General features: G+C 41.9%; 1 protein-coding gene across 2 annotated transcripts in view; it reads left to right on the forward strand.

Annotated features, from left to right (window-relative positions):
- The window catches only part of utrn (utrophin), a 178,638-nt gene extending 165,911 nt beyond the window's left edge, over window positions 1–12,727 (forward strand). For both annotated transcript variants that reach the window (XM_069701803.1, XM_069701804.1), the window contains 6 exons: window positions 2,135–2,296; window positions 3,234–3,471; window positions 7,215–7,290; window positions 7,534–7,617; window positions 9,356–9,381; window positions 11,345–12,727. In XM_069701803.1, coding sequence (XP_069557904.1) covers window positions 2,135–2,296; window positions 3,234–3,471; window positions 7,215–7,290; window positions 7,534–7,617; window positions 9,356–9,381; window positions 11,345–11,353 — 595 coding nt within the window. In that variant the 3' untranslated portion in view covers window positions 11,354–12,727. The remainder of the gene's footprint in view (window positions 1–2,134; window positions 2,297–3,233; window positions 3,472–7,214; window positions 7,291–7,533; window positions 7,618–9,355; window positions 9,382–11,344) is intronic.
- Window positions 12,728–13,026: the final 299 nt, after the last annotated feature.

A 13,026-nucleotide genomic window follows, 5' to 3' on the forward strand; every position in this document is an offset into this window, starting at 1 on the left:
AATTCAAGTTGTTATAAACTGAAATAGTCTTTTAAATCAATACTGTATGTTATGGGAAGTGGTAGCAGACCATTTTTTATAATGGTACTTTGTGCTGGTTCAGATACATTTGTTTTAATGTAAGATAATAATGTCAGAACAGCCAGAGCACTGATGGTCATTTGAACTCGCTGGATTCAATAGAGCTAGTAGTGCATGGAAAGCCATATCTGGAGCCACTAAACTTTCTCAGCCAAACTCTATTTCAAGCTGTGAAACTGGCTCTGGATCTGTCACTTTAGAAGCAGAACGGTTTTTAAGTGACAGTCTTTTTTTGGGAGGAGGGGATGTGTGTGTGTGTGTGTGTGGGGGGGGGGGGGATGTCAGGTTTTAGTTTCCAACGCAGGCTGTGTTTCAGAATGAATGTGACAGCCGGGCTTTGCCAAGACCCGCCACCTCTTTTTATATCATTGACATTGCACATAAATAGACAGACAGATAATCACACATAAAGTTGCACAACAGCAGCCGTTTCTTCCCTCCGTATCGGTTGGTGTGCCTGCCGGGCTCTTTCTCTTCTCCGCTCCCTCCGTCTGCTCTCAGCCCTCCCTTATTCCAGTTATCAGACAGTCAAGACTTACGCTTGACTGTTTTACCAGAGATTGTGAAACGTAAAGCGCAGCAGACCGACTGTCTCTAAAGATCTTATACGTCATAGCAGTTATATCATGCTTGTTCAGAATAGGCGGCTGGAAGCTGTCATTCATCTCTCTCACATGCTATGTATTATCACCACGTGCTTTTAAATGTCCTCTGACATGAGTTAATGAGTTCAGCTGCTTCACCAGCTGTCACATTTCATTGTTGGTGATCTACATGGTTATAAATCATGTTCATCTTTCCTCAAACATAGAGTGCTGTAGACTCTAAAGGCAGAAACTATACACTGTATTTGGCCAATATTAAAATACTGGTGGACTCTTTCTCTCTTTTACCATATAAAAACACGAGGCCATCGAAATGTGGCATTTTTGTGTAGACAGACAACAAGGCAGCTAACACTTAAGCAGGATTAAGATATCAAGCTAATGCTAGCAGACAGATAGCCATGAAAAAAAGTCAGCTAAAAATTTTTTTTATAATCACAGACATTTTTTTTTAGCAGTAGCTAAATGCCTGCTAAAGGAGAGTCCTATGTTCCCGGGCCCCAGATTTATGTGGCACATAGTGGGAACATGTTTCCAAGGTGCTATGATCCCAGCGTCCCTCAGCTTCGTACAGCACATCATGGAAACCTGAAAAAGATGTTCCTGAGCTATGTAGTCACTTAATATGATGTTGGCTGCGGGGGGGTTTAGTTTTGGGTTCAACTGGGGAACTTAAGGACCCTGGGTTTTTAGGACCTTGAGAACTTAGGACCCCAAGAACACAGGACCCAGGTTGCATTAGTCTCTGGAAGATAGGACCTTTAAAACATAGCAAGCATTGCAAAGTAGCAGGAACGGCAGTCTCAGCTGTTGATTGTACTGGGATTTATGTCATTTAGGTTGGTGCAATCTTTAACAATAAAACTTAAATGTACTCAAATGAAATGAAATTTCTGATTCATATATGCTGTAAACATTAACAACAGACACGCACTTGCAAAAGAGAGAGATATTTAATCCCTGTAACTGCGGACTCCAGATAGAAGATATACAATTTAAAATGAATTTAATTTAATTAAAAACTAAGTTCAAATGAACGAAAACAATGAGGGAATACATTTGAATCAGCTCAAACAGAAACAGAATGAAAGCATTCCAACCTCTCTCTCTCTCTCTATATATATATATATATATATATATATATATATACACAGTTCACCCGCTACCCTGAAAACTACAAACACTTTCATCTAAACTCTGCTGTTTCTGTAACTGCTGCTCTCTGCCTTTATTGAGCAGCACTGTATTATATGATAATTACCCAGCATCCGTTCCAAGTCATTTTCCAAACATAATGATTTGTTCTTTTATTCAGTTTTTTCAACCGTACATTGTTCAAGTGCTAAATTAAATAGCCCCTCGCTAACTGAACAAAAGGTGATTTGAACTGACTGACAGGGACAAGGTGTTTGGACTCCTCGCTCCTGACAACTCTGCTTTTTCCACAGGGATGATGAGCACGCCCTGATCCTTCAGTACTGCCAGACGCTGGGAGGGGAGGGCTCCCCGTGCAGCCAGCCGCAGAGTCCGGCCCAGATCTTACAGGCCGTGGAGAGGGAGGAGCGAGGGGAGTTGGAGCGGATCATAGCTCGTCTGGAGGAGGAGCAGAGGTGGGGCATTAGAGGTGTAATCTTTAGGAAATATACCGCACTTATGTCTGCATAATCTGATTAAGATGGATAATATTGTCTCAACCGATATCTTGATCAATAGGAAGTTATTAATATTTAGGCTCCCGAAAAGTCAGTTGTTTTTTTTTTTTGTCCTTTCTTGTTTATTCACAACTTCTTGTTGTCATCCACGTACATGTGCTTACCGTCACACTCCAGTGCACAAGATACAAACAAACACACTTCCCGTACCTCCAGTCTGTCTCACAAGCCAAGTCCTTCCCTGGTTTTGATTTGTCAATGGAGATGGCTTAGAGACAGAATGACTGCACGATCTATTGTTGTGGAGATGCTTTCCGCAAAGCCAGGAGCCCGACTGGAGTGATTTAACACTGATTACACACATACACAGCCTCTCTGGGCGAGCGAGGAGGAAAGCGAGAGAGAGAGCTTTGCAGCCAAGCTCATAAATGCCAACTTAAGTAAAGCACTGCAGCTTATAGTTCGGCACTGAGAGGGCGAGGAGGGAGTGAGGCTAAAGATTTGATTTGTGTGTGTGTGTGTGTGTGTGTGTGTGTGTGTGTGTGTGTGTGTGTGTGTGTGTGTGTGTGTGTGTGTGTGTGTGTGTGTGTGTGTGTGTGTTGGGGGGGGGGTCCATTATTTTTCTCTATCCGTTTCAAATAGGATTTCACTGAGAAAGCAGGAAATAGAGGTAAACATGAGTGGGGTATTTTTGTGTGGCACCCCACTGTGGGGGATCAGGAAGATGCTGATGTTTGACAGTCTTTCAGGGATATTAATAATACCAATATCAAGTATTTGTAATAATTATATAACCATGAGAAAAATAATAATGTCTGACTGCCAACCCATGGTATGTGCACGGGAGCATCTGCAATTGTTGTTTATTTACTCTCGTGTATGTCTTCTTTCCCAGGACGCTGCAGAGGGAGTATGAGCAGCTGAAGGAGCAGCATGGCCAGCGAGGGGCTCCTACCGGAAGCCCCTGGGAGTCAGAGGGCTCCTCTGCCCACCCCGATGAGGCCGACCTCCTAGCTGAAGCCAAGCTGCTACGACAACACAAAGGGCGGCTGGAGGCCCGCATGCACATCCTGGAGGAACACAACAAACAGCTGGAGTCTCAGCTCCACCGCCTCCGACAGCTACTGCACCAGGTGATATGATGCTTACACCCGCTTGTTGGACAGGTTTACAATGCTTGGATTGGTTGGATCTGAGAGGAGACAGACACGGATATTCATAGACTTGCATGTTGATTACCAAAATAGTCATCCCTACGAGACAAAGAGGACTCAGGGGTTTCTTTTTGTTGTTTACTTTTCCCTGACAACTGAAAGGTTGAAACGGATTCAAACTGCAGCTGTTAAGAGGCCATTGCTGAAGTTTTGGTGTTTTGCAGACATATGACAACACAGGTGTTGTCATATGTCTGCAAAAGGTAAACAAAGATGTATATTCGCAAAGTCTTGATGTTTCTTAATATTATTGATACAGCAAACATATCCAGTGGATAGAAGGTTGTCGATTACTAATGTCAACCTAATACTAATAGTATTTTCACTGGGTATTTAGCTCTGGTTTTTGCGACGCTCTTCAAAATGAAATCAAATGAATGCCTTTCTTCCAGCGGATTTATGATTTTCACAGCCGTGAAGTCTCCTCTGAGGTTAGCACGTACACACTTGTGACTTAAAGTTTATTTTCCTCATGAGTTGCCTTTCCTTTCACTTCATTAGGCTTGTTGTTGAGCAGCAGCAGGGCAGTAATCACAGTTCACACACTCAGTCACACACACCAGCTGGCATGGCTGTTTCTGAACAACTCATAAAATAAAAAATAAAAAACTCATTTAAAAAGTGGGATGCTGATACAGACCACCTCCAATGATTTAAAAGACATTGAAACAACATCAACGTAAGTATGTACCTGCAACTAATCATCTCTACATCCACACGTTTGTTTCTATATTATGTTTTGCCTTTGAACAACTGCTCATCAACACTCATATTAGCTCCAAATCACATCATTACCATTCCACCCAGCATCCGTCTCCAGTCAATAACGTCCAGATTTGTGTATGCCCGACCTAACTGCTCACTGAGGTCGGATTGTTTTTGCCAAGAAATGCGCAACCCTGAAGCCAAACAGGTAACAACCCCGACTGAGCAAACAGGTATCAGCTCTGTGGAGCTGGAACAATGATAATAACTCACAACGAATAGGAGGCAGCCGACCTGACTCAGCACATTTTTAATGGATGAAGATGAACATTTTGACAGAAAAAGGTTTTTATGTACCCCAGTTTCACCTATATTAGAGATTTCCTTCTATTTTTTAGATGGAGAATATGAAGTTGTTAACATACTGGATCGTATATACAGTATGTGACCTTATATCTTGGACGGTGGAAGTGTTATTAACACAATTTAGAAATACCCTAGAAATCCTGAATCTTGAAAAAGTAAAAGTCCGTAACATCATGCTCTGTGTAATCATTATATCACACGTAACATATACAGAAAGGCTGTGGCTACCCATGTTAGAGTGAGATGCTACTGATCATAAGGTTGGTAGTTCGATCCCCGAGTCATCCTGTCCACATGTTGAAGTGTCCTTGGGCAAGACACTGAACCCCAGGTTGCTCCTGATGGCTGGTGAGCACCTTGCAAACTGGAAAGCGCTTTGAGAGCACCATGGTGATAAAGGGCTATATAAGTGCCGGCCATTTGCCATATATTGGATGACTTGTATATTAACATTCAAGTTGTATTCTATCGTTGTAAATGATCTATATCAAACTTATTAAGCTAGTCCATATGCTCTCACGTATTTTAGTTCTGAAAATGTTTTATAGTTTATGAATCTTTCCACATAAATTCTTGATTTGAATTGTAAGCAGTTGCTACAACTTTCAAAAAATGTAGCAGGGTAAAGAGCACAATCTGAAAGCTATTAAAAGTTTGCCTGCCTGCGCCGACTGTGACTCACAGATTCAGTTTTATTTGCTGTGATAACCGTCTGGGAACTCGGCTTTTATTAATGTTTGCACAGCCACTCTGAAGGGCGGACCAATCAGCAAGCAGTGTCCGTGGTTAACTGTGTCTGTCCCGCTCCTCCTTCACTGGGATTGGACGGCTGGCGACAGTGACGAGCGCAGTGCTAATATTTTTTCAAGTGTCATTAACTGCAAAACAAAAATCAGCGCACATTATGCGTTCAGCGCAGAATAAATGCTCAGGATCTCGTCAAGCTCCTGCCGTTCATTACATTTTTTTTTTTTTTTTAAATATGCTGTACTCAGAGTGTCGGCCGCTTTCGGCGCATGCTGATTGGTTAACATTAACCGGAGGTTTACGCCAAGCAGGATGGACCAACTGCAAACTGTTTCCCTACATAGGATGCCCAGACCCATATATTCATTGATTGGAAATGGGTTCTGGTTCACACCAGGCTAATTAAAAGTATGACAAAAAAGAAAAATGTTAGTACAGCGTCTTCCAAACTAAAGAACAATTCTGTATTGTTATACATTAAGCCATTCTTATCAGAGCTTCAAGTACAAAATTGTCCCATTTCTTGTGTTGTATCTTAGTGACGTATACTGTATTAGATACTGCATCGCTGCTTGCGTTGTGTTTAGCTTGAGACTTGTTGTTTTTTTTCTCCACCAGCGTCACCACATACTGAAGTAAAGTGATACTGACGCTGATTCCAAAAGACAAGAAATGCAAACCTAATAGCTTGCAGAAGTACCTGCAAACACGGAAACATCCCCCCGCTAAATAAGAACTTCTGTTGTCTGACATTTGAGTCCCCGGAGACCTGACAATATGTCAACATGTCTTTCCGTCAACTGCGGCGTTGCTGCCGAATAATAAACCCGGCCTGCTTGATGGCACGCATTAAACTCACACTCCTGCAGGCTGACGAGACCCTTGACCTCGGCTATTCCAAGACGAGCCTCAAGACACCGCTTGGGCTCTGGAGACGTTTCCAACATGTTAGCCTTTACTAGTGCCGGGGGACACCAGGCGATGAAGAGGAGGAGGAGGGTTAGGAGGGAGATGAAGGAGCAACATTGATTTAGTTTCTTTTAGTTGAAAAGCTGACGGGAATGTGAGATTCTGCTGTAAATGTCAGTGGACATCAAGGGTTCGCTTCTGTGCGTCAGAGAAATCGCTTGTTACATAAGACTTTTATCAGCCGTGCCATGAATCTGAAGTATTTATTGATGGTGCTTATTTAGCTTTGTGATGACCACAGTGGATTGTACATTTATCAGTTTATCTCTGAATCTCAGTGGAATTGTCTTAATTCTCTCCCTTTGCCTAAAGCGGTTTTCTGATTTTTATTTAGTCCATTGCGAACTCCACTGTTGATATCAAGGTGACGCTAATGAGCAGAAACATCAGAGAGTAGAACAAGAAAATGATGCAATCTCTCACGGACAGGACCTTGTCGAAAACATGCTGAATATCCAGATTACTGGTCCTCTGTGGATCTTCAAATGAACAGCCGTAGGGCACAAAGTTAAGAGCAGGAAGGGAGGACGAATAAACTTTTATAATGTTGCTTTCAGCGTGGACATTGTGTCATGTGTTGATATGGACATAATAATATTTGTCATTTCTTACATTTTAATTGAAAAATCTATACAAACGTCCTTTGAGGTGTCATACTTTAGCCTGGGAAACTCAATTTGGGAAACGGGCTGGGAGTTGTTTGAGAGACGATTCTGTTCACATGACAGCAGCCTCTTTGTGCCGCCCTCTCATATTCACTTGTCTTCGCCCACACGGCTAATTTTGAAGTTGTCAATCAGACGCTAGGCGGAATAATTGTGTTACAATGATTGAGTTTTCTGTCCTGTTTTCTTCTGTCTGCGTCTCTTTATCAGCCCGAAGTGGAGTCGAGGGTAAACGGAGTGTCCTCTCCCTCTGCGCAAGATCGAGGGCCACTTGCTGATAACTCAGGTGAGACACTAGAGCTCAGAAAGACTTGCATACACAGACACAAACACTCGGCGTATCATTGTCTTTGAGATATGGAGATATGTCCTTGGAATTGAATTGTTAAAGTCTGATCAATGTTCACAACAAAGAAAAGGATCTCACGTTGGGTTTTTTTCTGTCAATGGAAACTCACCGTGGTGCCGTGTTAAGTGTGTCTGGTAACTGAAGATCAACCTCTCTGTGCCTGCATGCGTGTGTGTTCAGATGAGCTGCTGGACTCCCACAACAGCAGCTCTGACCTGGCAGATGTAATGGAGCAGATTAACAACTCCTTCCCTGCATGCAGTCGTAAGTTTCCCAACCCTCTCCCTCGTCCCCTCTCCCCCACCGTGTCCTCCCCGCCTCTGACAGCAGATTTGTGTTTCTCTACAAGGTCGCAGGTCAGCAGAAAAATACTCCGTCAGTCCGTTTAACTATTCATACATCCTTTAGGTGTAGGGTTGGAGATATACAAGTCAGGCAAGTTTGTGCCGTCCTAGAACAGCAACATTAGAAATGGTTTAATATCACTGTAATGTCATTCGGTAGATTTGATTTCAGTTATGACAAAATTTGTAGGGCTTGGTCCTATAAAAATGTAAAAGAGGTAGAGGAAAATTACAATCTTCTCTACATTTCCTGAAATACAATATGACCCTCAAATGACCAGTTCACTCCTACCAGATTTCAAAAAGAGAAGCATCACAATTGACTAGACTAGACTGTATATAAAGTTGGACGTAGATTCCGGGTCTGAAAATTGAAGCCAATGTGGAAGTGCTTTAAGCTGCAATACCACAGAGGCCCACTCCAGATTGGCACCAAAAAAGCATCCATAGACTTTCCATTCAACTTCTCTCACGCAATACAAAGTAAAGGTTTTTCCACAAGTTATAATGGTGTTATTCCCTAAAGTCACTCCTTCTTATTAGTTTTCTGGGGGTCCTTCTGAAAATAATTCCATTAGTAGATGTTGGGCTTAAAAAACAGCAGCATTTTTTGGGTGAAGTCAGGTTTCCGCCATAGGTGGGCGGGGTGCGGTGTCCTCGGGTTTCCAATCAGATTGAGTCAGATTTACCGCTCGCTCCTCCCCAGCTGGTCCAAATATGGTCACTTCTGGCTCTAAAATAGCGACGGCGGAGATGGCGACGGCTGCAATAGCGAAGTCGTGGCTTCAGAACTGCAGTTTACAAATCAATGGGTTTGGGTTATAAATAGATGAAATACAAACAGAAAATGCAGGGAGTGGAGAAAACGGTGGTCATTATAATCTACACATTTAACTGGACTCATCATCCACCTCCTGATTTTCTCCTTCACTTCCTCCCACTCCTTCCTCTTTCACCACCTCACACACTCCAGTCCTGCATTCATTCAGCTTTGTTTTTGTGTCTGGATGTTTTTCTGTGTTCTCTGAAGTGTCATGTGTAAGTGATTGCAGGTTGCACTTATCAGTAGTCATGAATTCAAAAGGTCTTGTCCTGTATTTCATTTGAAAGCGGTTTACAGTGTGCATTTTCAAATGGGTTTTGTGGTTGTTTATCTGCATTGTGACTCAGTGCTTTTGATTCTGATGATATGCTCGCTCAGACTCACACATATTAAATACACCCTTAAAGGTTTTTTCATTATCATTCTAATTTGATATTTTATATGAGCAGGAAAAACCTTCGACCTCATTAATATTCACAGGTGAATTTAAAACTATACTGATTTTTGGGGATGTTAATCAAAAAGAAATAAAAAAAAGTTCAAATATCAAGCAAGAGCTCACTGACTTTAAATTGTTTCCTTTTTCTTTTTTTTTTTAGAGTTGAAACTCCTATGAGGGCTTTAGTTAAAAATCCATTCTAATCTGGCACACGCTCCAGCGTTATTAGAATTTGGTTAGAGCTCCGAGGCACCGGGACTGAGCAGCACAGAGCTGAACTTGTGCATGCATATGTGGGAGGGACCCAGAGGCTGTTCATTTAGTGTAGACTTATAAAAACAGAAATGAACTGAGGAGTTCAAGTGTTAAACTGTCTCTTTGTTTTGTCTCCCGCAGCCTCGAGCCTCTCCTCAAGACCACAGGTAAGATGAAATTCTTCCACATGTTTAGAGACACAACATTTGAGTGAGTCAATCTGTGTGTGAGCAGCTCATTTTTCTTCACTGTTTGTGTCGGCGTGTCAGTATTTTAGTCATTGTTAGAGGTCTGAGAAGTTGTAGCCGAGCACATTTTAGAGGTAATTAGAGCTGCTGCCACAGAAACAGTCCCCTCCATGCAGCCTTCACCTGCCACGGCCCTCCACATTCGGTGGCCTGTGAGAAAGGGATGCCTAATGGATCTCTGGGGAACGCCATTAGCGGCTCCTCTCATTGTCTCGGTCTCAGGCCAAGGTGCATTTTGGGACAGAGGTACTGTGAAAGCTGTTGCCACCTACCTCTTCCCACTGTAATTATGTAGCTGGCTGTGGAGCCCCTCCGCTGCGCTTCACTCCTCCCCACTATCAGTGTCTTTGTAAGCGGCTCAGCTTGTGTTGCTGCACACAAGTTGAACTGCCTGTTTGCTCTGAATCCATTTGTGGCGGTTGTTGCAGAACAGACACATTTCCACTTTCTTCTCCGAATAAGCATTTACACATCTCAATTTCATTTCAGATTAAGTTTATTAGGACTCTGTAGAATTCTGTTGATACAAACATCGTATTCAGTACATACAGGGAACAAAGTGAACCACAGCTGTCCTCACTCTTGTTCTATTTTTATGGCTGTGATTTGGCGATAGTTGTGGCTGTTGGCATTATGTTTTGGGGTTGTCTGTACATCTGTTCCATTCTTGTCAACACGATACGTCAGGAACATCTCTAAGCAATTTATTTAGATTTGGCAAAAATGTTAATTTGGGCCCCAAAGAGTTTAGTGGTCAAAGGACATTTCATACACTAATTATCATAAAACTTCACAAAATTATCAAATAGGATAAAATGATGTTCTGGCTATTATTCAACATCATAACTGAGGAACAGAAGGGGGACTGTGATCTTATTTAACATTTGGTCAGCTGTTAACTTTGTGACATTAAACTTGGGTATCCACCTTGAAACTGTGCTGATTCTATCTGTCTGTCCAGATGAAGATGTCTGTGAAGCAACAATGTACTATTTATAACTTCTCTGCAGCAACATCCATATTTGAAGTATTGTCTACTATCATGCTGACAACTTTATTAAATAAATTCCTTCAAAGTCTTCACTATATATACACAAGTCTGGACAGACATGGATATAAACTGCATCTTGACTGGTAGACAACCGCGGGACAATTCTAGTTAAGATGTCTGTTATGGAAAATCTTCTTGAAGGAAGGATTCAGTTTTAGTTCCTGCAGCAAGGAGAGGAATACACAACATGCTGCTGGCTGTTCTCTGGTGTTAATGATATGTTGTTGCCTGTGTAAGAGTGCTCAGGCCTTCCTCTGTACATCAACATCATCACATCTGAGTGTCTTGTGTTATACAACAAGAACACACCCCATCAGTTGACTATCAGATCAAACTAATTCATTTCCCACACACTCCTTGACTTTGTTTTTTTTTTTTGTCCTTGGCGAGCTGCACACTTTCTTTTTAGATTTTACATAAAGGCATGGGTGAAAAGGTTTGAATGCTGGATTCAGTTTCTAAGAGGACAGCTTTGCTATGCAAGAAACTTCCCTGAGTCATCCACACCCACCCCTTCCTCCTCACTGCGCTCCTAATGGACTATAACCGGCTTGAGGGACTGCAGTCCATTTACCAGCTTTCAAACGCGATTACTTTGTTCGAAGTTGTGATGTTTCCACACGGTGGTGTCTTGATGAAGAAGAATGAGTCGGGTTCACCTGCTGCACTTGGACTTGAATAAAAAACACATACTAACGAGTACTGACTTTGAGTGGGCTGGTTTACACTTGCAGACACGCACCTATTTCCATTGTTGTGTTTGAAAATGTAACTTTTGCTCCGATCCGACAGGATGAGTTAATGTTTGTGTTTTTCTGTGCGCATTTACAGGTGATGTGAGGACCGACCGGAGGACGGAGTGTGTTTGTGTGTGCACGCGTGAAGTGCAAGACCATTCCCAGATGAACAATCCCCTGTCCCTAAATCCCAAAGACGCACAGGAGCAGACAGCTTAACTACTTTTACCACCTTGTCTTGTACTATGCAAACTGTACATTTTATGAACTGTAGATTGTACCTGAAATTGATCAAACCTTTGTCAGTGATTTATTTAGATATGCAGATGAGAACATGGACACGGGGCTTTGTATAGTAACAATCTGCTTTTTGCTTTTCAAAGGGTGGTTTGGGATTCTGTTTCCAAGATCTGCCTTCACTGGGAATCAAACTGTTAAATTTTTCTTTTGGTCATTCCACTGCTTTGTACCAACTAGCCCCTGTCTGTTATCATTTGTCAGTGAAAGCAGCCACAGACTTTGTTAAATGTTTGGGGCCACACACACAGTTCTTGAGTTCTAACATGTCGTGGTTGAGAGGATCATTTTGGAAGTGTGGACTGTCACTTCTCAAAGCGTCTGTTTTGTTTTAATATCTATCTTGTAGCATGCTTGATGTCAAGTTCCCCTTTAAAGCGTCGATATGCCGGCAGAATTTGCCTCAACTGCGATTTGTGAGTGTAAACTTTACCCCTTCTGTGCCTATACAGTTTGTCATTCCACATGTGGAAGACAGAGACGAGAGTTGATGAATTACAGTGGGATTGTGTATAAAGAGAGAAGTTTTGGAAAATATAGATTTAAATCTAAAAGTTGTCCTGAATCTGGGTTTGTTCGAGGCCCGCCGTCATCGTGTAGAATAGTTTTTTTAAGAGATATATGTTGAGAAATCAGAGGAAAGCCATGATTGCCTTGCTACCTCAGACTCATAGACACAGTTTTGTTTTTGTGGTTCGTAAACTTGTTTGAAACAATTGTGATCATTTCCAAACATGAACAACCTGGTTTAGCATCCTGAGCTTTAGCTTACTGTATTGGTGTACACTGCAATGAGGAGTTACCAAGTAAAAAAAAATTGAAAAGTTACTATTACTGTACCACAATGGGTCTGTGGCCTGCTGAAGCTAGCCTCCCGTTAGGATGAGTAGTCCTTTATCTGTTTTTTTCCACTGAACTTCTAGCACTGGTGGTCCCTCACTGCGTCGTGTTGTCGTGCTCTATGCTATCCTGTAAAACTTGTGAGACTGAACAACACTACTATAACCTCCTCTAACTGTAGACTGATGGTGATGTTGATGATTTTAATGATTACAATCATGATGAACCGTACCATGGCAGAACTGTGTCGCTTCTCCTGAGGTATGTAAAATAGATCGACCACACTACATGTAATATGGCTACGATGTTTTATTCTAAATAAAAAATTTTATAACAAGTACACGTCTCCTCTCCTGTTATTTTCTTGCTCACTGTCTGCCTTGTTTACTGAAAGGAATGGTTGATTGACACTGTAAATATTAAAATGTAATATATGAATTAATCCCTGCACTGATGAGGAATATAGGCTTCATTACTGCCAGGATCCCTGTTATTTATCAAAGGAATTGATCACGCAGCAAGAGGTTGTATCATTATCACATGTTTGCGGTGAGCATGCTGAGCTGTAGCTGAGGACTCCAAATGAATAATGAATAAAAGACAAGTTCCTGAATGAAAGACCCAGTTTTTTCACTTGCA

The sequence above is a fragment of the Brachyistius frenatus genome, unplaced genomic scaffold (genome assembly GCF_029030835.1).
Source record: "Brachyistius frenatus isolate BFR_SWC_R1_liver_20210118 unplaced genomic scaffold, ASM2903083v1 Contig_38, whole genome shotgun sequence".
Taxonomy (NCBI): domain Eukaryota; kingdom Metazoa; phylum Chordata; class Actinopteri; family Embiotocidae; genus Brachyistius; species Brachyistius frenatus.